This window comes from Apis cerana, linkage group LG12 (assembly GCF_029169275.1).
Source record: "Apis cerana isolate GH-2021 linkage group LG12, AcerK_1.0, whole genome shotgun sequence".
NCBI classification, from domain to species: Eukaryota; Metazoa; Arthropoda; class Insecta; order Hymenoptera; family Apidae; genus Apis; species Apis cerana.
The window spans coordinates 10,401,337-10,428,772 of NC_083863.1; the positions used below are offsets into that span (position 1 = coordinate 10,401,337).

Sequence of the window (27,436 nt, forward strand, 5' to 3'; positions counted from 1 at the left end):
AATTTCATTTTCGATCGAAATACTTGAAATAATAAATTAAAGGATAAGAAATATTCGATGCTACCCGCGTTTGATAGCCCCTGAATTACACGATTATTTTCAAATATACATATATATATATATATATACACGTATAAATCCTGCTGAAAACAAAGGACAGCGATGCGTCGCGGAGAATAATACTCGGCGTTAATAACGATACGACACGTAGGAAACGCCGCAATGCGTACACGTTCAAAACTCGAGAGCGTTAACTCGTCGAAACAAATTGCGCTCGGTTGACAATTACGTTGTTACGATTACAACTCGCGCAAACACGACGAAGGACGAGGCGATCTCGACGATCGGTGGATTTGGAGCGACACTCCCTTACCTCGCGTGATAAGGAAATCTGGAATGGAGGAACGTTGGAAGAGGTGTTGTGGAAGGAGGGGAAGATTTGCTCGATGGTCGGAATTGCGCGCTCCTCGAGCTCGAGTCGAGGGGGTGAGACGCGAGCGTTGAGAGAAGCTAGAGAGAGAGAGGACTCACCCTTGCCAGTGCCACGGCTGGAAAGCTGTCCCACGCGAGTTGCGCTTCCTCGCCCGTGTTCCCACGACGTTGACCCGAGAGGATCCTCGCTGCCGTGAGAGTGCTCATCCCCATTCCGTCGCCGACGAAGAGAACGACGCCCCTCGCCACGCCGCCCGCCGCTGGCGCGCTCCAAGTCGCCGCCGACGCGCGAATACGCCCTTCGATCGCGCGTGTCGCACCCTCGTACCATGCCACCCTCTCTGCGAACACAAATTTTTTCCTCGCTTCAGTCCACACCTCCATCCCCTAATCCACCTAACTCTTCGACGCCTTATTCTAGGAAAAGAAAGATCGCAAAGGGAAGTTTGATTCCTTAATTAACGACGTGTCGATCGATAGACTCTGCGATTTTGCAGGGGGAGGCAAGCTCGGTTTCGTTGGCAGATCGTCGTCGTGCTGCAGCTCTCGGATATCTTAATCGAATCTGTTGGAGTCGTTTGCTTTCGAGGAAAGAAGTGGCGCGAAAACAGGGCTTCGAAGTATACAAGAAGAAGGAAACGATCGAATGGAGATTTACGGAGGGAAGTTGGGCGAATCCGCGACGACTTGGTCGGTGGGCAGCAAGATATCGCCGGAAGCGCGTTGAGCTGAACGACCGTTCCTACGAAACGGGCTCCAAGATTCCGTCGTTACGATTTGAAACACGGTTGCCGAGTGGTAGCCGCTAATGGCCAAGTTGGAGCGTACGATATCGCGTCGAACCCGCACTTCCACGAAACCGAGATCCGATACGAGTCGCCTCTCGTCGATTAAGCATCTCCCCCTCGGAGAAGCCGAGTAAGGAGCAAGCATCTTTCTTAAAGGGAAAGGTATCGATCGCACGCGAAATTTTGATAATTAATTTAAATTTAGTGGAGGATTGAACGAATGAAATTTCGCGTAACGAAGTTTAATTTCTATTTCGGAATAGAAATCGTTGGAGATATGAATTTTGTAAATCTACGGATCTCGACAAAACCGCTGCGGCTCGCCTCGTTTTCGATTAATCCGGCGAAAAACAAGGGAGCAAAATTCACGGATACCGGTGAAATTTCCCGTCAAACGTCCAACCGTTTATACGTCCTTCATTATCCCCCTCCCCTTTTTAACTCTTCTTTTTCCGCAACGAGTCGTTTCGCGGTCGATCAATTTGCCTCGGACCGACGTCCAAACGAATTCGAGACGCCTGGTTGAATTTGTAATAATCGAGAGCGTAAAAACACTCGCGCGATCGATCATCGCCGTACGAAACCATATTCGAGCTTTCCCGGCGGATAAAAATCGGGCAGAGATATTCTGAATATTTTAACCGCCCTCGTTTCGCGATTCCGGCCGTTGTTCTCGCCGCCGTGTCGTTAAACCCGCGAGGCGTGAAAATTTGATCCCCCTTCGAAGGCGGAGATTTATTCACGAGGAGCGATGCGAGCCGGCCAGGAATTTATTTCGATATCCGATCTTGTTTGCACGAATCGTTGCGAGCTAAACTCGTTCGTAAATAAATACACGTGTCAATAATTAACGGCGAGAAACTGGAGGCAGAGCAGATTCGGCATAATTGAAATTTAATTAGCAGGAAGCAGCGAATTGATGCGATCTGACCGGGTTGGCGATCTACGCTACGCTAGTTTATCGGATGCTATCCGGTATTATATAACGTGGATTCAATCCGATATAATTTCAATTGTGATAAAACTTGGCGAGATGCGCGACTGTGTTTTCAAGTTTTTGGATTAAAAAAAGTATCCGTCCGTGGTGAGACACGCGTTGCGTTCCCGAGTATCATTTCGAGAATCGTTTCGTCGAGGGAAAAAAGAAAATTGGAAAACGTGTGGTGAAATCTTCTTCTGACGAATGCGAAGGTAAAAATGGCGAAAGTTAAATTAATGGATCGAATTGTGCGCGCAACGAATATCGGAAAGTTTGTTGGCAGAAGGTGGGCCGCGAATAAAATGGCGAAAACTTGGATAGACTTCCGGTGAATTTCACGAATAAGGTAACCGCAAAAGAGCGATGGCGGAGACCTTGGAATGCATTAATAACGCGACTTGTAATATCGATAAGAAGCTATCGAAGGAAAGAAAAGAACTCGACGGAACTTTGGATAAGAGAAAGCAGTGCAATACTTATCCCTAAGAGGAAAAGATAAAAGGATAAAAGGAAGGGATAAATGGTTTGAACGGAACGATCCAGTTGACACGCCCGTTCGAAATACTTACAAACAAAGGAGAAATAAATTTTCCTCGAACCGCGAGAATTTCGCGATTCCAAAAATCCGAATCCTTTCCTTTCGAAAGTTAAAAAAAATCCTATCGAGTTCCTTCCTCGGTAAAAATTTCTTAATCGCGTTCCTCCTCCTCCGGAGAATTCCAAGTTGGAGTATTTCGAGTCGAAGTCGGTATCGAGTTTTCCTTAACCCAATGCTTTTTATACATTGCTCGACCAACGAGGATCACGCGCGAGATACGAAAGAGAGCGAGCTTAATCCAATATCCCCCTCGTACTTTTTTCGTCCCGTTGGAAATTAAACGCGTCGCTTTAAATCTCGTTGGTCGCATCGACGCCGAGCGAGAGAAGAGAAAAACTTGGTGGAACACAATAGAACGCGCGGAGGAGGAAAAGAAACGTCGGAGGAGCAGCAGCGACGACAACCTTATCCTTGTTCCATCCACTCCCTTGAAAGAGGAAAAATACGAACAACAATTTCCGTATCTCGTCGCATGATGATGCTCCTCCTCCTCCAATTCTTCCTCCCGAGATTAACGAGGAAGAAATCCACTTTGCGGTTGATCGCGCCAGGATCCGCGACCGGTCCCCGTAATTCACGCCCTAAGTTATTATTACAGCGCTGTCGCAAGGCAAGCAGGTTCCACGTAGTTTATGATCGCGGTGTATTCTTGTCGATGCTTAGCTCTGTAACCTACTTCCTTTGACGGCGGAACCGGATGCGAATATCGTTATCGACGCGACGCCCTTCTTTCGCCGCCACTTTTTTTTCACCATCTCGTACAGCTAGCTACCTGCAATTTTAATTACGCCACCAATCCAACCTTACTGCCTCTCGCTATTTCGTTTAAGCGAGATCCTTTTCCCCCCTCTCTCTCTCTCTTTTTTCCTCTTTTCCTTTCCTTCAAAGCGAAATGCGATTCGGAAATTGATGAAAAGGAAATTGATAAAAGGAAGGGAGGGTAAGTTTGATATCGAATCTGAAATTTCGAGTGGAAATCGGTATCGTTTCTTTTCCTCTACTTTTCTTTTTTCTAAAAAGGTCTAATTTCGCGGGTCGCAAGAAACGTTTCTCGCGCTAATGGTCTCATCAAGAATTCCGTCTCGGTGGAAGATAATTGGCATCGGCAAAGGCCTCAAATAATCCCGTCTTTCGAGTTTCCCGCCGGTGAACACACGCTAATTAGTTAAACACTTTGCCGCTCATAATTAATACGGTCCTAATGAATATTCGCCAACGGGATCAAGTTGCCCCGACTCGGCCGCCAAGTTTGCTCCGACACGAACCTGTTTCACTCCTAAGGGATCCCCGTAAAACTTTGCCCTCTCGCGGAATAGCCTGTGCGCGAAATGAGAACGGGCCGCCTCGGTTTCGCCCGCGAGAGATCCTCTCCCGAGGTCGATAGAAAACAATAATGCTCGAGCGAGCGGATAAATCTGTACGCGGGTGAAATTTTTCTCCCCGCCGCGCATCGATCGGAAGAACGGTGGAATAAAATTTCTCGACCATCGGCACGTAAAATATCCGGCGAGAACAATCGACCGATATATTTTCCCCGCTTTTCTATTTATCGCACGGGATGAATCGTATTGGAAAGAAAGAAAAAAAGGGTTTATTTATAGGCCGCGATACCGTCTCGAATTCGAGGGGAAACGATGATGGCCTGCTCCCCGTTTATTTATCGCGTCATCGTCGAGAACTAAATCGAGAACGGTGGTCGCGCGCAACAGTTTCGAAATGAAGAGAAGATCGAGAGAAAGAGAAAGGCAAGTTCTCGATTACTCGTCCGTTTCGTTCGAAAGGGAGGAAGGAAAGAAGAAGCTCGAAATTGGAAATTCAAAGCACGCTTCCAACAATGGGCAAGATTTCAAATCCTTAAATCCGATGTCATCGTTCTTCTCTTCCGGATGGAAAGCTAAATACGCGGCATCGAGCGCGATAACCAAGTACAAGGATTGGAAAAATCGTAAAATTTGAAATTCCTAACGCGGCCAAAGATTCCTAGATGTTCCGGGCCTGGTCTCCCCCCCAAATTTAAATATTCTCATATTTAGAAAATCGGTAAAGTATCCCATACCCGTGCAGGCCCGCGGGGAATTCGAGACGTACGCGCCATACGAACGTAGGAATACGAATAAACGTTTTCGGGTATCTCGCCTTTCCAATATTTCGTTAAAGATGGGGGTAAACGGAGGTGAAAAGGGACCATATCCTTCCTCCGTCGAATTACGTATTCTCCAAGGATAGACGTGGGTTCATAACTGGGTACACACGAAGGCTAAAGCTTTCATCTTTCGAGAAAATGAAATGCCGGTTCGCTGCGTTCTCCGGGATAAATAATTTCACGAGAATGTCAACAATGTTTGGAAAATTTAAATTTCAACCGATCGAAACGGGATACGTTCGATTTCCATCTTCTCTCTTTTCCCCCTTTTTTCCCTGTGCCCTGTTTTAATCTTTTCGCTTCGTTAAAAAAAAAAGCGAACGAACTTTGGATGTATCGAGTTAAACGTGATTTTCCAACGGTATTTTTCTCCTTTTTTTCACACGGTCCGTGTAATAAAACACAAGTGTACGTAAAGCACGAGCGTATCTATTAATTCGAACGAACGTACTATCGCGATAAAAGCCAATATCAACAATCCAGGTATTGCTCATACCGAATCGGTTGTTGTCGTTAATTAGAGATATCGGACGGGGGATTATTTCAGCCGTTCGTTACGAGTGAACCACTGACAATGAGATGCCGTGTCGCGGAAAGAGACGTGTATTTTAATTAAAAACGCGCGTGTGAAATTTTCGAGGAATGCGCGAGTCGACATTGGCACGCGAGTGAAGTGTAAATTTTCTTAAAATCTCTCGAGCGATAGCGTCGCTCCCAGTCGACTATTCCGATCTACAATGCAGAGTAGCCGGCAACTTGCTCTTTAAAACTGCGCCTCTCCGGCATTACCATTTTCCACTTAAACGATGCGCAAGTTTTCCCCAGTGCCTGTCGATACAGGCCGCCCTCGTGATACGAGTTGCTGCGACACAGATTGCCGGAATTCGGTGTATCCCGACTCGGCGTACGCTCAATTTAACGGAGCGTCGATTTATCCACGATAAAATATGGCTCCCCGTCACCTCCACGGAGTCGATTCGCGGTATTAATATCGGACGCTCTAAAAATCCTGCCTCGTCCCAGATTACGATTTTCCCGAAAGGAATCTCGTTTTGTTTTGTTTTGCGATTAAAAAAGTTACGGAGAATTCAATAATTTTTCTCGGGGCAAAACTTGACGAACACGGAAACATCGATCGGAAATTCGATAAGGAAATACATCCAGTCCGCGTTTGCTCGGGGTAGTTTCTAAATTAGACTTGTTCGACGATTCTACAACAATGCCTTTTCCGTTTCTAAAACTTCTCTTTAATGGCTACTTTCCCAAATCGATTTTAGATCGAGCTTTCTTTATTAACAGTTCGGGGATATGGTTGAAGTTCGCAATTTAGATTAGAAAAGGAACCCTCGTCGAAGAATCGGTTACACGTATCGAAAGGGTGTAGTTATCGATGAACGAGAAACGATGATAATCGCGGTGCACGAGAGCGCGTCTCGCAATAGCTCGAGAGTGAGACGTATCCAGAACTCGAAGAGAGGCGCAATATCCGTATCACGCTGTTCGCAGTGTGGTTTGCGCCCCGTCGAGATATTAATTTACACGGACGAATTACACATGTTCCCATTTCGGCATTATACGTCCACGTATCCGTTCTCCAAATCTCTTTGCGAAAATGATGTTATTATCGCCTTACCTCAGACACGGATCGTTTGTATGCAAATCGAGAAAATCCTTGCTTCGTTTAGCGCGATCATTTCCTCTCTCCTTTTAATCTCTCCCCGCGATCGTTCACGGGAAAAAGAGAAGAGAAATAAAAGGATACGCACGATTGGTTGAGAAAGAAAAGGACGCGCCTCTTGCGCGGATAATTACCTCTCGTTATTTTCCACGTTGCGACATCCCCTTCTTTATCTCTCTCTCGCTCTCGTGGCCGTTGATAAATTGTTAGGGAAAACGCGGTATGCGGTCGGTTTATAAAGCAGGGACGTGACTTAGAACGCGTTGCGGGAATAATCTCACGGACGTGGCTCGTTCTGGGGGGGGAACAAAGGCGGAAAAAGACGTTCGGTGTATCGAATCCTATTCCTCGACTTGGAATTTCAACGAACGAGATCGAGGACCGTTCCGTCTCTTTTTTCCCCTCTCTCTTTCCTCTTCTCTCCCGTAAAGGAGGTTCCAAGAGAAGGACAAGTGGAAGTTAACTTGCTCTCGATCGAACGATTTACGCAGCGCCGCTTCCTTTTTGCTCGATAAAAGCGCGTAAACTGTGGAGTTGGTGAAGAGTAGTAGAAAAAAACAAACTCGTCTTCTCTCGTTTGAGTTAATTTTATCCTTCGAATGGATCTCCGTTCGAGGGGGGAATATAAGCGGTCGAAAGGGAAGGAATTATTTACTTATTTACGCTGTTAATTATACGTGTTTGCTCGTTTTTGATTTTCGCGGTTGGAAATAAGTGGAAATAAAATATTATTCATTATTTCGAAATAAAATATCATCCTCGACTCGACCCGTAACCATACGATTGTAACGGAATATTTACGTAAGTAAGAGTAATTTTAATATAACGATGCGCTCGCTTTCGTAAATTTTACAAAACCCTTTTATGCAACCCTCCCATTGTTTCACTTGGCGTTTTCAAACCTGTTGAATCCGAGGGTACGCGTTACGCGTACTCCGCGGCAAGCTTTGTACTCTGAATTTTTTACGCTTTTTGAAGTATAACCACGGTTCACCGATTATTTTTACATGATTTTTCACCGCTTTTGTTTCTCCTATCTCCATCCTACATGATTTTATACAACTTATTGTTTCGAGTCATTTCGAGATATAATTTCCATTTTTTCTTCCTTCTTTTTTTCACGTTAATTTCGCATTTCAAAAGCATCTAATATTCGAAACTCGAATGGCTAAGCTCTAGAAACGCAAAGTTCATCCCATTAAAACGTACTGACATTTACGAAAATGTTCTCCTCTTACTACCGCGATTGTTGCGCGTTGCAGACCGTGAAAAATGGGATAATTTCTTATTAACGTGATTTTTATTTAAAACTTTTCTCTGCGGCGTATCTACTCTACTCGTTCGGCTAACAATAAGCCCAACGGCAAATGGAAAATCCAACGGAATGTCCAATCGTAAATTGAGTACGTGACTGCGTCTGCTCCCGTGGAAACACCATTTCCGGGATATTTACGAGTCGCAGCTATTAAATGTCACGGAGCCAACGTAAGGAGCAAATATTTTCTTCCGAAGATGTCACGCTCGTTCGTCATTCCCCGACACCATTTCTCCGGATACTCGAATAATTCGACGAAATAAATTCATCGCGCATATCGTCCTACGAAAGAAACGAAGCAATTTCCCTTTCGCCCGATCAACGAAAATGAAAAGAGAAAAAGCGTTCTCACGAAGAGGCCAAAGTTTTTAATAACCATTCCCAGGAAGCGCGATCGGACGAAAGTTAAAAAACGGGTACGAATCTCTCGAGTTATAGAGGCCATAATAACTCTGGTTATTGCAACAGGTAAAGCAACGACGAATGCCAAATAAATCCTCGACTTTAATCCGAGTGGAGAAGTTGTCGCGTGATTACGACACGCGCGTGGATATCAACGCTGGAAATGGCCGGATTGCGTCGCGGCTGGAGGGGGAGGGTTAACGCGAACAAGGCGTCGTATATCAGCGACGTAAGCGTGGAGGGCGAAACTAATATTATCTGTAACCAGGAGGAGGGAAACTCTTCTCGGGATGAATATGCGGGGATTTGCATGTTTCGAAGCCAGTTCGTATCGAGCCAACCGTTTCGCGCTTACGCAAACTCCGGCACGCGTTAATTAAGCTCGGTGAATTTAAAATGGCGTGCGTCACGCGAGCGAATTAAAAAGCGTCGCCGCGCTGAAAATACGGTGGAGAAGAAAGTTGGCACGAGAAGTTGGGCCCGAATGAATTCTCCTTCGATATCTTCTACGCGCTTTCCTCGGTCGAGGAAAATTAAATCCCGCGGGAAAAACGCAGGTATTGAGATCTAAATAACTTTTCTCCTAGATGAAACGTATAAAATAAACCTGTCTTTTTCCTCCCTTTTGAAAATTTCTTTTACGAGTGGAATATCGAACTGTGAATCAAGTCGAGTCGTTTCGATGCTCTTTTTAATCGGGGAAATTTTCCTTTTTTCTTCTCTTTCTATACATTTCCCGAGGATCGCGATCTTACGATCGCTTCTTTGCGAAATGAAACACCGAAAATTTTACCATCGTATCGAAAAGCGTGTTTCAACAACGTTAATACTGCACGTTCGAACAACGATAGAAACCGTTGGATAGCTTTGCCCTGCACTGTTAGACTGAAATATCTCGGGGCTCGGAATTTTGTTAAAAGGAAAAAACGGTTTAAACTCGCAATCAATTTCGAACTTTAGCTGCTCGGAGTAAAAAAAAGAAAAAAAAGGAAGAAAAAGCGCGATACCAGCGTTGAAACTGCGAGTTGCGCCGATAAATTGACGTGAATCTTAAAACAACGGGGACGCAATATCGCGAAATAATAAATTAAACTTTGTCACTGTCCGCTACGAAACCTCCATGATCGCGTGATATACTACTCGCGCCAATAAAAAGAGGAATACGCATCCTGCTATCCTTTTTATCGAACGCATATATTTGTTTCCGTATGAGGTGAAGATAAAAGTTGAGATATCGAAAACAGGAGGATAAATGCTATAATCAAGTGGACTATAAATCTTGAAAAGGATGCGAATCGCCCAGACTCGGTTAAAACGTAGATCTTTGCACCTTTTTCGTTCTTCTTCGTTCGATTGTATCTTCGTTCGAGAAGTATCGAAAGAAAAATTGGAATCACAGAGATGAAATTTCGATCGAGCATATCCGAATATTGATTCGCATCGCAAATTGAATCCATAGGAAATGATATTAGAATATTACAGCGGCCCTGGGTTCTCTGGTTTGGTTTCGTATTTTACGTCGAACCGCGCGAGTTCCATTGAATTCAAGATTGCTAATACCGTAATTGGGTCGTTCGTATTTGGACCCTGTAAATAATTTCAAACGAATTTCGAATACGACACCGAGAATGTGTACACGAATCAAAAATAGAACTTCATTTCTATGAATGTCAAATCATTCGATCGTAACGAGACAATATCTGGCAATATCGTAAAGTCCCACCAGGGAGAGAGGTTATCATCGATAACGACTAAGACCAATATTTCGATCGAATCTTCGTCTCTCTCCTCTATTTATAAAATTCATTCGTGGCCTAAAACGATTTAATCGATAATTGGAAAATAGAAAAGAAAGAGGAATATATCTCCTTCGTTTATATTCGAAAGCTCGTGGCGACTTATCCTTGGTAAAAGGAGAATACGCGTGACCGATTAATCTCGAGTGACGCGTGTAATCGTGAAATCTAGAAATCCAACGGGAATGGAAGCACAAACGGGTCGAAATAAGGAGAGCAGAACCATCGGAATGATTCGCTTACGCGATAGCGCAAATATTTACAGACCAGGATTAGGTACGGTGAGTAATTACGTCACGCAAAGGAAGAAGAAGCTCGTCTGCGAAAGACCGAAGGTAATTAGCCACCGATCCGAACGGCTGGCCCAACGCCTCGTAATTTACTTCTCCTTATTTTTTCCCTTATTATTTCATACACAAGTTTTCGATAACTTTGATCGACGAACGAACGAGCGAATATCGTTCTTCCAAATCTCTACGGTATAATTTAATGCGGTTTTCGATTTTTCCCCCCAAGTGTTTTTTGCGCTTTTCCAGGTGATACAAAAGAGAAGAAAAAAAGCATGTAAGTAAAATGTTACCTTTCCCAGTACCCAGCGAAACAACCGAAGTATAAAATGTTTTCGTACACTTTCTATCGAGCCAACTGGAGCGAGATATCCCTTTGACTCGAAAAAGCTTCTTTCAGCGTATCTTGATGTATTTCGAATTTTTTCTTTCTTTTTTTTTTTTTTTCTTCCATTCTCATTCTTTTTCACATCGGTTGGCAGAGGAAAAAACAGTAATATACGTTGGAACGAACGAAAAGAGAGAAAAATCGTGTATAATTTTCCTCGCTCGTTAAATATCGCGCGGATCGCGTACGCAGAAAATGTGGATGAAGAGTTTCGTTCTCTGGAATCTCTCTTGTCCAGCAAAGGGAGCGAAAAGTGGAGGAAAAATTGACGGTCCGTTGCGGAAGTTACAAGCGTTCCAGAAAGGAAGAAGCACGACAATCGACGGTCAACTTCATAACAAGTAACAAGAGTTTCTGGGAAAGATTAGGAAGAAGTGCGGATGACATTACGGGCGCGAATAAAACTTTGGAGGGAAGGGTGGAGGAGGGTGAGGGCGATGTATCGCGAAGAAAACTCGATAGCGGCGTTATATCGGAACTTGTGGAAAACTTGTGGAACCCGTAAAAGATTCAAATTTCTCGTCCGAGGTCTTTTCTAAATCCGATTCCACTTTAATCGTAACTCGGATTATTAATCGTTTCTCCACTCTTTCCCCCTCCCTTCCCCGCTTTTGGTCGAGCTGAAACGAAGGCAAAGAAAGTAAAATAGAATGGAAATGTTTACTCGGTTTCATCGGTACATCAGAGAATCGAACGATACTCGTCCCGAATTGGATTGGAAGCGTAATGCCCGCGTAATTATCCCGAGTAAACGTCACGAAAGGGTGTATTGGAGAGGATCCCGTGACTAGTCGTGACTTAGACAGCTGAATCGGGTTATATCGGGGCGGAGAAGGTAAAGGAGATAAAAGCTAAGCCCAACCCCATTACCCGTAACGATCTTTTTGCCTCGGTTACGACCACCTACGTCCTCGAAACGAACGGAAGGAGTACGAAGGGGAGGAGGTACGAAGCTCGGGTATAAGAAAAAGGGAGAACGCTGAAGCGAAGAAAAAAAAAAAAGAAAAGAGAAAAAAGGAGGGTGGAGGAGGACGGGGAAAAATGAAAATTATGTGGCGCGTTGCATCCGCTCGGCTGTAATGGACTGGCCGCGATCATTACTGCTAATGGAGATTAAATGAAAAACCGAAAGGAACATCATATACGTATTAACGGATCGGGATGAATCTTTAAACGTTGATGGACGTCAAAGAAGGAATAATTATCGACCTGTACGATTAAACGATTCAACGTGTGTTAGAGAATTAAAGGAGAGAACGGAGTGGGAAATTGGTTATTCATTCGAACGAGAGAAGAATTTATGTTTAGCAAGAAATAACCATCACGGATACCACCAATATCTTCGAATTTTCGTTATTTAATTCCCTCTGCATTTTTAATTTCCATCGAATTAACAACTCGAAGAATCGCGCTTCTCCGATAAAATCTTTTTTTTCGATGATGTAACATTCGTAATAAGAATAATAGCGCGAAAATATGCGCTATTAAACCGAGCTCCGACGATTTATGCCAAACGTAAAACTCTGTGAATATCAACGGTGTCGTATGCATTTTCCGTATAAAGCCCGTATCACCGGAAATAGCTTGGAACCGAGAAAATCTTGGAAACGTTTCGTCGTGTTACGACTTTGCGTGAAAGTTGGGGATCCGAAAGAAAAATCAGTTTGAAAAGGGATAAGTTTGCAAGATAGAAACGGACGCGTACTCGTTCAAATCGCGATCATTGTTGCGAGTTATAATTACTTTCTGTTCAAAACGATTCAAAACTAGGACAGTTACCGCGATAAATATCTCGCCTCTGTGCAATTCCATATCGCAATAGCTCACGGTTTCCTGCCATCATTGAATTTCCAAATCAAAAGTGTTACTGCAACCGATACAAAATTTTTCGAAAATTTCCTTCCACCTTCTCGTCAATTCCATTTTATCCCTTGAATTCGCGCCATGTTTCTCGTACAACACGCAAAATTATTAATGCTCGAACATTAATGCGATTACCAACGATTACATATGTATAAACAAATACCTGTTATTTTAGGATTAATCGATAGAATATCCAGCAACGTTCGTAATTGAACGAAATTTCGTTAAACCAAACCGGTTACGTGTAATTACAAAAATGAATGTTTCACCGTCGACGCTTCTAACGTGAATACACAGATATATATATATATAGAGAGAGAGATATATATATACATCACATGTATATTCATTATCGTTGAAACAACGGTCAGATTGTAATCACGGATGCGATGGATTGTACCGAACCTTCTAATTGTATCATGCGGCTAACCATTAAACGCCTCCTAGTGGAAGCTCATAATTATAGGCCTATTTTCATCTGGTACCGTAATTAACGATTCTTATGCCACGCACGTGTGTCAAGTACAAGCAATAACCCCGCCCCCTCAAAATTGGCGTAGAGAATCATGAGAAGATTACGGCCAAGATTACGAGCAACGATGTACAATCTAGATTTCGTGGGGCCGTGTATAAGCCTCTAATCACCCGAGGATCTACCAAGATGGAGCGAATCTCGGATACACTTATCTCTGACGCGTGCGACGAGCCCGCACGCGTTTCGTTCGATTACAAGCCGCGGGAAAAAGTTGATGTAACGAATAGATCGGGTTCATCATCTTTCCCCTCGGTATGATACAAATTTTCACGCGAGTTCCATCCAAGTGTGGAACACAATATTAACGTTGGTCGACGTGTATATGTATGTATGTATATTTATACGTATAAATCTTCATTATAAAAGTTTGATTCGATCGTGGTACGTATAACGGGAAAAAATGAAATACAGGAAAAAGTTTAAGTCGCTCTTATGTTCCAACTTGTTAAGTTATTATACGTAAGCTTCGAAAGGAACACAAGGAAGAAGAAAATAGTTATCGGACGTCGAAGTTGGATTATCCAGGATAATTTGTGGTTGCGTGTTTCAGAAATGTCCCGAGAAACTATCTCTCTCTCTCTCTCTATTATTGCGTAGGAAAAGTTAAACAAGCTTTCACCCGTATTCGATGCTTGGCGCATAACAAGCTTCCTTATAGGCTCAGAAAATTATGTCCCAACTTTTTTGAATATATCGGATCTAATCTATTTCTCTCCAAAATTATATTTGATTTTGTTCGCGCTAAATATCGGAAACGGATACTGCGAGAAGAAAATTTGAAAGAGTGAAATTGGAGGAAATTCCTAGAAGAAAATTTCCAATTAAATTTTATTTCCATCAAATTATTCGATTCTCTGCTTCGATTGCGGTCAAATGCGCGGAAACACATTGTCCAACGGCGGTTAAGTGTTCAACGTCTAATTTCCGCCCTCTCTCCATCCAGAACCCTGGACTTACTTCAAGGATACACGTTATCTGGTGAAGATCGTCACGAAGCTTTCATGAATCTCGGAAACCACCGGTTGGATAGCGTCGACAATCTGGCCAACGAACAATCGCCGACGTCTTTCACGACTAAACCGATCCAATTTTGGAAGAATCACTTTCATCGAACGAAAGGGGGAAGAGATTTCATCGCGAGGCTCGTTTCTTCCGAAACGCAGTTCGGAAAGGAAAGTTACGAATTACTCGGACGAAATATCTGCGTGGGAAAGAAGATACCGTGACGTATAATCAAATATATACCCGGAAAAGTTTCGTATCCAAGCTTTACGGAATAAAACTTTTTTCATTTGACGCAACTCCCCCTCCCTCCAGCTAGCTGTGCCTCGACTCGACTTAATTTTCAAAGATAAGAGGGTATCATGGGAAAACTTGTGCAAAATCGTGCACGCGTTGTTTGTATACACGAACGAATTCGTTCTAATTGATCGACAGACCGATCGTGATCAAGTTGATTCGCGTGTAAATATCTAGGGAAGAGTAGCCGATTCGTGCGAAAAGATTCGAAATTAAATTAATGGGAGAACTGGGAAGAAGATGCAGGGGTTAATTTTTAGCCGCAAAGCAAGAGTTAGAACATCAGTTGGTACGATGAAATTTCTATTATACCCGGTATCTGGTACAAGCGCGAACAAATTGCGAGCATTTATGCTCACTGGTAGATAAACTCCAAGGTAAACTAAGCTGGCACGCGTTACGAGCGTGACGAGGCGAAGTTTATTAATCTTCCGCTTGGCCCGTGTAATGGAGCGAAATTAATTGACCAAGAGTCAGCCACGCACCATTGTGAAATTTCAGCTTGCCCGAATGCTTTTCTCCCTTTTTCCCGTCATGATCGCTATCGATTCATTTTCGCGCATCGCCATTAACATTTTAACGCGACAATTATGCTTAATAGAGTGCGCGTAATGTTTGGTTTAAATAATCCAATTCGGTATCGATTATTAAATTAACGTTAGATATCGGGAAAATCGCGTGGTTAGATGCGAACGGAGAATAGATTAAAATTTACGTCAAAGTAGTAAGTATTATTTTAACTTTTTGATTTCGCCCCGTATTTTTTGTCAATTTTAGCTTTTCGCGTTTCAAAAAATTGATTTATATTTTATATTTTCAATTTCTATTCCTTTCATACGCAAAATAATCCTACGCGAATATTTTATAACATTTATCACGGGATTTTCGAAAAAATATAAATCGTGAAAGGACATAAATAAACAATATCGTAAACAGAATGTATTCCTAAATTTAACGTATTTCATATTTCACGTATAAAAGAGGCAAAAATAAAAATATGAAAAAACTTAGTCGTTGCAAGATCTACGATCTTAGATTATTATTATTATTATTATTCAGTTCTGTTATAAAGTTATTACGCGAAATATGTATTTAGGGCAAACTCGTACGTAAAATATAATTTCTATTCTATACGAGTAAGACGCGTACCTATTTGCAAAGCTTTCTACAGGATTTTGTACAAATCCAAAATGTAGGTTATGAGATCACATACAAGTATGTAACTTGGTATGTGCATTTCAAAATATTCTAGTTATTGCATTCTACTCGGAAACTATGTATTTTGTTCTCAAAAATATTGCTTAGCCAAAACAATGGCTTTTACGGGATGAAAGTTGTATGCACTCTCGGTTTGTAGATATCAAACGTATTAAATTCAAATTATTCTCGACTGCGTATTTGCATCATCGATATTCGTGTGCGAACGATTAAAAAAATAAAGAAAATAAAAAATAGGAGCGAATCGAGGATTATCCTAGAAAGAAAAATAGAAATGAACAAAGGGCTAATACATTTTTTAGCGGTCGATCGTGATAGTGCGATGAGAACTTCACAATACGATTCGATTGCATTCACATCCGAACAAAGCGATACCGAACGCAGATTTGATCGATTCGTAAAAATTCGCCGGCTTAAAGCGATCCCATTCGCTTAACTTTAGTGTACAGCAGCGAAAGAATTGCTACGAATCACATTCGTTACGATACATTGGGTTAGAAAATATTTAGCAGGAAAATCTGAGAGGTAGAAAAAAAAGATTCGATGCTTTCGTGGGTGGATAAATCATTTTGCTGAATAATAATATGAAACAAAAACTGACGAGAATTGAATAATATCGTTTAATATAAAATAATTGAATTGTATTGCGACAAATAAATCTATTAAAAATAAAAAGTTAAAGCTCGCAAAAAAAATGAGATATTATCTTTTGTTTTGTATAAAATCAATCTTTTCGCTGATATTTAGATAGATAATTTTGCTTGGAAAAAAACAAAAAACAAAAAAGTAAATGACGAATCGAAAATCTTCGATGAAATTGATAAAAGGAAATATCGATTTCAATTTGCTGCATAAACTATGCGAATATTTATAATTCATGTAGTTGAATACATTGTATGTGTAACTTTGTTATGAAACTGTAAAGCCATTACAATTTACATTGCGCTAAAACGCGGCAACGTACATATAAACCACGCATACTCTCGTTCACGCATTGTGGTTTATCAAAACCAGCCATACCTACTGCGAAGTCACAAGTTTAAACATTAAAACGATTTATAGCTAATTCTATTAGTGAAATTATAATGCTGGCCAAGCAGAATCATGAGATAAAGATATAATAGAAAATATTGCTAAAAAATGAAAATTTTTAATCGATATATCGATTTAAAATTCTTCTTCGATAAATTTATCGATAAATTGTAACATATGAAAGAATTTTTCTACGTCGTCGAAAATTAATATAAATCAGATTTTTCTTTTTCGGAAGAAGATATTTCGCGAGAATCTTAACTTTGCACAAAAAATTATCATCGACAAAAAATATCGTTTCGGTAAAAACTGTTTCATTTAGAAATGTAAAAGAAATGAATCAACGATACAATATCATCTACTGTATCAAGAATCGACACGTGTATTTATGATACGAAAAAGAAATTTTTGATAAATAATATTCCTGACAGAAGGAAATTGCATTACTGTCGATGTCTTATACACTTCGCGATAACTATAGATACATACGAAACGAATACTGTGAAATATTGGAAACCGTTCGATCAAATGACAAAAGTTTCCCAGCAATTACGAGAACTAATTCAAATTTATCGGTTGATTGTTGATGTCAACACAATTAATAATAATAATAATTAAAATAAACGAAGTAAATTAAAATATTTCTCGAAGAAAAAAGTTAAAAAAGTTAATGGTAAAATTGTTCGCTCTATATTTGCACTACTTTCCATAATTAGGTTATGTATAAATATATTTTAGTAAGCACGTCAATTAATTTTTCAATGGCGTTTAATAATTTTTATAAAATCGTTATGCGATTACTTTAAATAATAATTTTTCATTTTTTCGTACATCTCTTGCAAAATTTGTATGCAACAATAAAATAATTTATTATATATGAAAAAGATAATTAGGAATAGAAAGAAAATATTACAAAAAAATAATCGTTTAATCTTCAAAATTATCAAAAATATACAGAATCAATTTAAAATCTATTACTTTTTAATAATTTAATTGAATAAAAATTTAAAAGTTTTATCATATATTTTCTAAAATATTTTATTTTATTGATATAACAATTCTATTATTCTTCCCTAATTTCACAATGAATTTTTAATAGAGAGATCAATATTCAAATTTTGTACCTTTCAATTGCAGTGTCAATCTTTTTATATATAGTTTTACACGTTATAGAATTAAAATCGTGGTGACAATGAAAAAAAATTTCAGAACAGAAAATGTTAACCGCAGAATTCAATGGAGCGTAATTGTTAGTTCGCATGAATGTACAAGCATCGGAAAACAAACGTGCAATTTCCAGTATTCCGCGTTCAATTATCGATCGATGAATAAAATAAGTATTCATAGTCCGATTATTTTCTTTCTATTAAATTTTCGACTAAATTGCTTTCGAAGCTTATTTTTCTATTTTATCGCTATTTTTTACTAATTAAAAATTTCCTTAAAATTTCCTTACGAAAGATAAAATACGATAAAATAAAGTGTCCTTACCTTGTTCACCAGCTTGCACGAAGACTATCTCATGAATCGTCAGCAGGACGACGGTAAGCCCGAAGATAGTGTATTGTAGATAGCGCCACATCTCCGAAAACGAGAAGGGCCAGTCCCTACGTGCTGTCTGGATGGCCCTTCATTCCCTCTTTCGACGAATATTCTTGTGCCAAGTAAACGTCAGTCGTGAAAAAAACGACTCGTCGATTCCTGGCTGTTCCCTCGATCTGTAGCCGTATATCCGAACGCAAACACCACTCAAACGTATAAACGTAACTATTTCGATCTTTCCAGCAAGGCGACATTAACCGATTTTATAGTAGAATACTAAATGACCCGCTTTAATTAGTAGATTCGCTCAGGAAAGTGATTTCAAACTCTTAATTGGTTTCAAGTTGCTGGGATTGTCTCGTCTGATCAAAGACCCAGTCGGTCCTAATGAATCAAACATTTTGAACACTTATCGCGAAATTTAAGAATATTTTATTAAATTCCGATTCGATGATTATACCTTTGTATCATCGATTGCACGTATCTTGTTTAAAGACAACGTTCAGTTACGGTGTTGATATATAGGTTATGTTAAACGTACATTACGTCACTTCAATTACATTGAATATTGGTTCGCATTGGTAACATTTACGATATTCACTCGCGATCAGTCCACACGATTTATGTCATTCTTCATTTATTCACTGATTTACGATATCATCTATCATAGAATCGAATTCTATTCAATAGAAACGACATAGTCACATTGAATTTTTTTCCGATGTATCATTGGTGATTACAGTATTTTAGACACAAGATCAAAGCCTTTGATTCGATAAATGCACTCAAAGCCTTTATTTACTTAAAATCTAGCCGTCAATACAATTGCTTTTATTAAGTGTTTAATTTCCAAAGGTATCTCACGTGTTCATGTTTTAATAATTATGTATTTCCACTCACAGTTCACACTCTTAAAAAATGCACGAGGGACGCGTCCATGATGCTAGCTACGAAAATCGCGGGAAAACTAATGGAACTAAGCAAACCACCGGAATCGTTGATGAACTATTAGACACCAAATTCTTTTTCCTTTTTCAATTTTACATTAGATTCGTTTACATATATTCGTTTCATTAATCAAAATTATTATATAAAATAAAAATTATATATATTTTTTAAACATTTTTAAAATATAGAATTTATTAATTAAAAATTCGTTGCAGGATTACGAAAATTGACACGTGATCAGTAATACACTTCGTTCCAGAAAAATATTGGCAGAATCACTACAAACACTATTCAATCACTTATGTTAATTTTACATCGAATATCGAATAAACAAAATTATACACGTACAAAGATAAATTTTCCTCGAGAATTTTCGAATAAACGATACGTAATTATTATCGAGAACAAATACATTAAATAATAATCGAACATCATCGTAAAGCGCGTGAGAATGAGGAACGCACGGAAACGGAATGCTGAAAATGACGAAACAAAGAAATTCGAGAAAGAAAGGTACAGTTACACGCGCGAAAACGAGTAAAGCTCGCGTAGACGAATGCGAGCGCAGTGATACGACCGTTTCGATAAATTCTTCGAAACACGGAGAACCGAGAGTAGACGACGGTAGCCGTGCGAACCCGAATGAAGGGATCATGCGACTCAGCTACCGTTAGGCGCTTCTATCCAGCCACCCCCATCACGAAACGCCTGTCCGGTTGCGCCGTGGCACACTGATACTGATAGCACCGCCATACACCAACGTCCCTACCACACACCCTTCTCCCACCTATCGCCTCCATATATACACGCTTCTTATCCTATGTATTGCATTTCGCAACAGTTCATCTCGTTCATTGACTCAGATCGAAATATTTTACACGTGGAATTCATCAAAAATTTGAAAAAAATTTTTTAAAAATATTATATTTATATCTCTTCGGATACAAGATGAAATTCGATGATATTTACTTGTATAAGATATAAATAAATTACCAATTGATCATATCGAGATACTTACGTAGATTTAATTCTGTAGAAAAAATATCATACAACATAATAATTTCTAATAATAATAATAATAGATGTTTTGATTTATTTCAGGGAAATAATTGATGTATCATATTTATAATGAAATTGAAAAGAGTTGAAAAAAAAGTATTCGACGAATAAATATTAATAGTAATCAAACAGCTGCGATTCTTTTCATTCTCATGGGAAACAACGACGAATTTGCCAAGTAACGAGCGTCATAAATCAAAATGAACCAGGAACGATGTTTGTACTGATGCATAACACAATTCGGACTGCCCCCGTTATAAGCTTGATTTGTACCAGTATTAAACCAAAGTGAACAAACTACATGTGATCGCTACGCTCCATCAGCTGTTATTGCCAAGTGCAATGAACCGAACACATGATTATGGATACAAGCCGAAAACCATAAAATAACATAATATAATATTACAATTGTATTCTGATTTAATTCAATGTCTTTTTAACTAATTTGTTTTAATTTGTAACCTATTCGTATCACTACGTATTACAAGTTATTTTATAACAACTACAATTTTATTTATTGGAATATTGAAGAGATATTCCGCGTTTTACATTTTTCAATCCCTTGTTTTACAATTTATTATAATTTATATTTTATTATATTTTATAACAAAAGAGGCAATCGCATTTTATATTTAATTTTAATTATTTAAAATAAAAATTATTTAATCGAACAATTATTTTTATCTAAAATAGGTCACGATAAAAACTTTAGGATTTTTAAAATAAAATCACGTCCGTTATTAATTTTTTAAAATAAAATTGATTTAATTTTAAAGTATCTATACCTATACAGGAGAAGGTAAACATTTACTCTAACGATGTTATTACTAATTGCTACAATATTGTAAAATATTAAGAATTTACTAAAAGTAGAATTATCAAAAAGTTTTGAAATAAACTTTTTAATAAAACCGTATCAAGTTTTAAATATCGTTTCTCATAAATTATTGCATTAAACTGACTTCGTATTCCTCGGGAATGCGAATTGGACCGGAAAATCCATTGGAAATTAAAGTAATTGAACCAGAAAAAGTGAACCGTATCGGGAAAATATAACGTAAAAAAGGATCGTGAAGGAATGTGTTCGCGCAATTTTTAATAACACATCGCGGGTAAATAAGTTGCGCGGGTAACGGATACGTGTTCGCTATTAGACGATTTAGTACTCTTCACTGTATCTGAACACCGCATCGTAAATTTGACATAAAATTTATGCGACGAAATTATAGTCCGATACAGGGTATACGATAAATACAGATAGCCGGCATTATGACACATGGACGTAACGCAGAATTAATGCAATAAAATATCAACGATACGCAAATTCGGAAATTTCGAATTGTCTAGTAACATCGTTACAATTGTATGCGCACAAACGTTTTTTTTTCCTTCTTTTTTTTTTCACGTAATTTTTATCAGTTTTTATAAAATCCATGAATTTACAATGAACCCCCGCGTTAAAAATGGCAAATGCTTAAGAAAATATTGCACAAGCAGAATATGAAATATTATCCAATAAAATTGATCTAAATGAATTTTATTCTCAAGAATTAATATTCTTATAGTATACAGCGTTAAAATACTGCTTGAATATAAAAGAAAGGATATATAGATTAAATTTTTGTATAAACCGTATGAATAAAACATTTAATATTCTTCATTCTATAGCAAGAGTTACTAAAATAATTGAATTAATAATTTTTTCAAGGTAAATCTTTAATCGTTTTAATATACTTTCTTAATATATTCTCTTTAATATCGATCGTTAAAAAGTATTCGTTTAAATTTACTTAAACTTTGGAATTTTTCCAATTTATGAACAAATCGGAATGCATTTAAATTCGTATATTTGACGCAGTGTAGAGCGTGATATTTATAAACTTAAAAAGAAAGAGGTATGTCGTACACCGGATGCAATTTAGTCGCGTTAAATTCAGCAGTAGGCACTTCCTGCAGTTTGACATGCTGATATTCGGTGTAAAACATTTCGTGTTCACTTGCACGTTTATAAACGCCGACAACTTGCAAGGTAATAATATCGAAATAATTTTGAAGCAAAAGTCAAAATTTCAGAAAAAATTATATATTCGTTCTTCGATATATATGTAATTTCTCATTTTGTTTCAAGGATGTATTTCGAATCAAAAATTCAATGTGTCTTTTATCTCAATATTAATTGTATTATCGATAATACTTTAATTGTATATTGAAATTAACACCGTATCGATTTATTTATTAGATACACGTTTGCCTTGTACGCTATTCACAGAGCATAAATTCCGATTTCGAATGTGCAACATTTACCTGTAATATGTTACTTCCTACATCCACTTAACCAGCATTATGGTATTATCCATAATTATAGCTCGTATTCCTACAATTTATTACCTCGTTTATTTCTCAACAAAAATTTGCTTCCAGTTCAAGAGATTAACCTTATCTCTCACGTTGCATGGAACAATACAGAGAATTTTTGTTTTTACTCAGATGCATATTTAATGATCTGTTTTTATTACGACTGTTCCACTTAACCATTTTTTCCTCTTGTTACTCCATCTTCACAAATATCCACTTAATATCACGTTCTGCAATTATGGCTATGACTTTTTTTAACCTGTTACCTTCAACTCTTGAATTGATTTTTAACGAAATGAAAAAAAGTAGAATTCAATAACCGTAACATCAATATTATTACATTCGTATTATATATAAAAGGTTTGTCAAAATTGCCTAGCCGGTGTGAATTCGTATGCAGTTCTGATAAAACGTTAAAAAATAAAGGATCTGACAACCATCCCGTATTCCTATACAACGAACATCACTTTTGACTCCAATATACGATGTGTTTCGTGAGCAAACCGACAAACTTTGTCAGCGTATTTCATTCCTGAGTAAAAAAAAATGTTAGATAAACAATTCACTGCTATTGTATCGTCGAAGTACGAAATATCAATACGTCCAGTTAAAAGATTATTCTTCTATTTCGAGATAATCTATTCATCGCGATGTGATTTTTATATTGTATTATATACAGATAAGAATAAAACATCGACCCAGTTGACGACATTCATCTGCAAGTCAATGATATCGAAACATAATATCATCGTCCATGAACTTTTTTTTGCTCCATGACTAAAAAGGAATCAAATCTATAGCTTTATGATATGATTTATTCCCTTTAAATTTATTTCTATACAATTGTATGAAATGGAGGGTGAATTTAAATGAAAAATTTGATACGCTTGAACAGTTGATATAACAAACAATAAAATTATTGATATTCAATGAACGTGATTAATAAAATCATGTTAATTTATGTACATACAAAATGTTTATTTTGACCGATACAAACATCAGTGAAATATATCAGTGTCAAATACATTTCGTATAATTTCAAATAAATAATTTAGCAAGAGTTAAACAACTTGAACTTATATAATTACTTATGATTTATATATCAATCCATCTTCTATGCCTAGAAACAAAAGAAAAATGAATCGATTCGTTATTATAAAAAAAAAAAATATGTTTCTTGAAATAAAATTTTCCGTAAATTTTATCAGTTTATTCGAAATACTCTGTATACATTCGAATTTACATACCACAAGTATAAATACGCCAATGAATTAAGAATTAAAATCAGCTCGTTGTTCAATGTTAAAATTTTCTAAATCAATGTTAGAATTTTCCAGACTAAGAATCGAAAATATCCTTCATTTCTTCAAATTTCTTCATTTTCCAGTGTGATATTTCACCGAATTCTGCAAAAAAGAAAATTACAGTCAATTTATTTTCTGTCTTCCGTTCCATTATATTCTCGATCATCCGGCATACTTCAAACGGAATTGGAATTTTCAACAATTGCGGTCTATTCCGGGATACCCCGCTTTTTTAACATCAAGAAATCGATTCGTCTCTCTCCCTTTTTTTTTTTTCCGTTTTTTTCCAGAAATCATTGTACACCTCGACGAACCAGACCATTTTGCATGCACGAAACCATATAAACCCTCCAAGAGACTATTTTCACTTTTTTTTCTGCGAGATTTTATAGGCAAATCGGTGTCAGACTTTGACGAGCGGAAACTTTTCAGGCCTATACATACGTGGCTACTTTCCCCATGATCGTAAATCCAATCTCATCTTGATTTATTGGTTCCACGAGTGAATGAACATGGAAATTAACATGCGTCCTTCTAATCGATCTTTCGCACATCTTTTACTTGAAAATTATCATAGACAAATATAGACAAATTAAATATACGATTCGATTAAAATTTCCTTTTCTTTTCTTTTACGGATAAATTTTATATAAAATAAATATATAGCGAATTAAAATAAAACGGTAAATAATACGTTTTAATCGTTAACATTTGAAAATATAATATTTTCGTTAAAAATTAAAAGAATTGATCCTTAAAAAAGCAGTTTTTGCAAGATTCGATATCGGCTCATAAATATCGTTCATTATCTATTATTAATTTCAAACATTTCTCAGAGTCTTCCTCGAGATAAATCTTTTACAGGGAATGACAACGAACAAAATTTTTACAACTATCAAATTTTTTATAATCTCTGGAAACGATAAAGTTAATAAAAGATGAAGGGAAAATATGAATTGCTACATAACTGATTCCTCGTTTGAAAACAATAAATATAAATACGAGTTTATACAAGTTCAGGTACAGATATCGAAAATTGATTTTACGTAATTATCGCGTTTCTGACTACAACGTTATGAAAATAAAACTGATTATCAGAATCAAAACACCGTACAAATACAATTGAATATCCAGTGAAATAAATCAGAGGGTTGAGCATCGCTCGTCGATATTAAACGCGATCTCGGCCATGATGAATAAGGAACTTTACGTTTTACGTTAATAAACAACGGCTTCCAGATCGCGTAAAAATGCGAGCACACATATAAACGCATATAGAATTTATCAATATGCGGGAGAGTCGGATTTCGAAATTAGCTTGCGGATGGGTGGCTACGATTTTAAACCGCGGCAAGAGGCAGTCAGAGTCGGTTGTCACGATACGATTTCGACAGGCACAGCTGCACATCCAGAACAAAACATGTATTCTCCATTTTGCTGTCGAATATTCAGAGAGGCTTTTAACAATTCATCAATGCCAACAACGGCAGGATTTACCGGTAACCCTTACCACGACATTTTACGATTTTCCTGTCAACTACCCGCCAGAATCTATGACAGACGTGTCGATCATAAAACGAATCGATCTATTTGCTCATAATTTCACGAAAATCCGATGGCCAGCAATTTTTTCGCGCCAATTTTCCCGTTCAATGGTAAAAATTTGTATCCTAGTTCGTCTCGAAATCACGTTATATATTATAGATGAAAACGTGCTTTCTACGAATCTCTAATTATTTCCCTAATTATTTTTTAAAGCAAGTTTACATCTTCGTTGAAGAAGTCGCAGCACAGTTGCAATACGTGCGAATTATGTGGAACAATAACCTTAAGTGGCTGCGAAACTAGCTTCAATTCACACGGAAACACCTTACACGAACAAAAATAGACACCGATTGTGAGGACACGAAATGGGCTATTATCAGGATAGCGTGGCGGTATATAATTCACTGTCGTCATAAAAGACGTGTTTTGCCCAAAACGGACAGGGTATTTCTAGAAAAGAATCTCCCTCAAAAGAGAACAAATCCTGGCCAGTGAATTTTGCCAAGTTTCGCTAGCTCCTATAATATCACCCTGTTGCGCGACCACCAACCAGTTTCTCTTGCAACTAATATTTAAAAACTTAAAACTGAAAAATTGAATGTTAGATATATATATATATAATTCTTCTTTCTTCTTTCGAGGGAAAATAAACTATTTAAACTTCTTACCGTTAATTATCCTCCAACTTGATCGAGATAGAATTAAAAAAAAAAAATCCGTGACAGCTGTTAAAACTCACCACTAATCCTGAAAATTATCGGAACCTTTCCACGACCTAAAATCGGAGATATCAAACTTGAGTTAGAGAGTTAATCAGAAAGTTGCTGCGACGAAAGTTTCGTCTAACATTAATACCGGTTCACAAATACCTATATACCAATCAGGATGACAAATGCAAGTCAGGAGCAGATTCGGGTTCGGCGAAATGTAGCCCATAAAAACATCAGAACCGGGTCCTGCAAGGATAGTAGGCACTGATACCGGTTGATTAATTAAGTAGCGCTACGATAAGTCTGTCATGCTGTAGAAAAGTAGTTTCGTTGCGATGATAGAATGGATCTGTTGGTAGCAGGTAGCTGTAATTCAAAATAATCAACGGGAAGACGTTCGATCAATTCTCGATAGGATAGACGAGGCCACCATCCTCGACGAATTTCCAATAGACATTTAATTATCCGACATGGCGGTACCTTTAAATTTCGCGGACGCGAAGCAACCCTTCCCCAACTCGCATCCGTACTTGTCGAGCCTTTGACGTTGATATTCAAGAGAGATACACACCGACACCGCTACAATACGAATCTCCTTGTAATTCGTCAACGAGGGAAAGAACGTAGAGGTTTGATTGATGACAACGGTCTATGAGATTTTTCTCCTCTGTGATGAAACGACCCGATCAAACGAGCAGAGTCAGCATGATCAATTAAATGTAATCCAATAATGGAATTTCTTCTAAGTCGAATGAATTGAAATATTAATCTATTAACGTTCGAATAAGATTAAATTTTTAGATTACAAGAGACAATTATTCCTACATTAGATAAAAACTATTAAACTTTACTTATTTTCTTCTCTTGATTCTTTTGATTCTAAACTTTCGATCAAATTCTTTCATTCATTTATATATATATATATATATAAAATAGCCGCAAAAGTTTCCCCAGATAGAAAAGAATCGTGAGTTAAGAGAAAAGAGGATAATACCTTGGCGGAATACAGGATGTAGAAAAGTTTTCTCGTGTGGCAAAACTTTAATTATTCATTACAGACTTTAAAACTTTGCTTATTCCTTCGGAAACGCAATGTACCAACTATTTCTCGCAGTACGAATATAAAATATCTACCAAAAGAGCAATAAAATACATAAGATAGTGTTTGATTTAAAAATATTTTTTTGATCATTCGGCCAACTGATTTCTCCTAATGTCCA

At 38.1% G+C, this 27,436-nt stretch overlaps 1 protein-coding gene across 6 annotated transcripts in view; it reads right to left on the reverse strand.

Moving 5' to 3' along the window:
* The window catches only part of LOC107995720 (alkaline phosphatase-like), a 185,718-nt gene extending 166,257 nt beyond the window's left edge, over positions 1-19,461 (reverse strand). For all 6 annotated transcript variants that reach the window (XM_062083145.1, XM_062083143.1, XM_062083147.1 and 3 more), the window contains exons 1-2: positions 18,245-19,461; positions 532-773 (exon numbers count right to left, since the gene is read on the reverse strand). In XM_062083145.1, the coding sequence (XP_061939129.1) occupies positions 532-773; positions 18,245-18,335 (333 nt within the window). In that variant the 5' untranslated portion in view covers positions 18,336-19,461. The remainder of the gene's footprint in view (positions 1-531; positions 774-18,244) is intronic.
* Between the last annotated feature and the right edge of the window lie 7,975 nt (positions 19,462-27,436).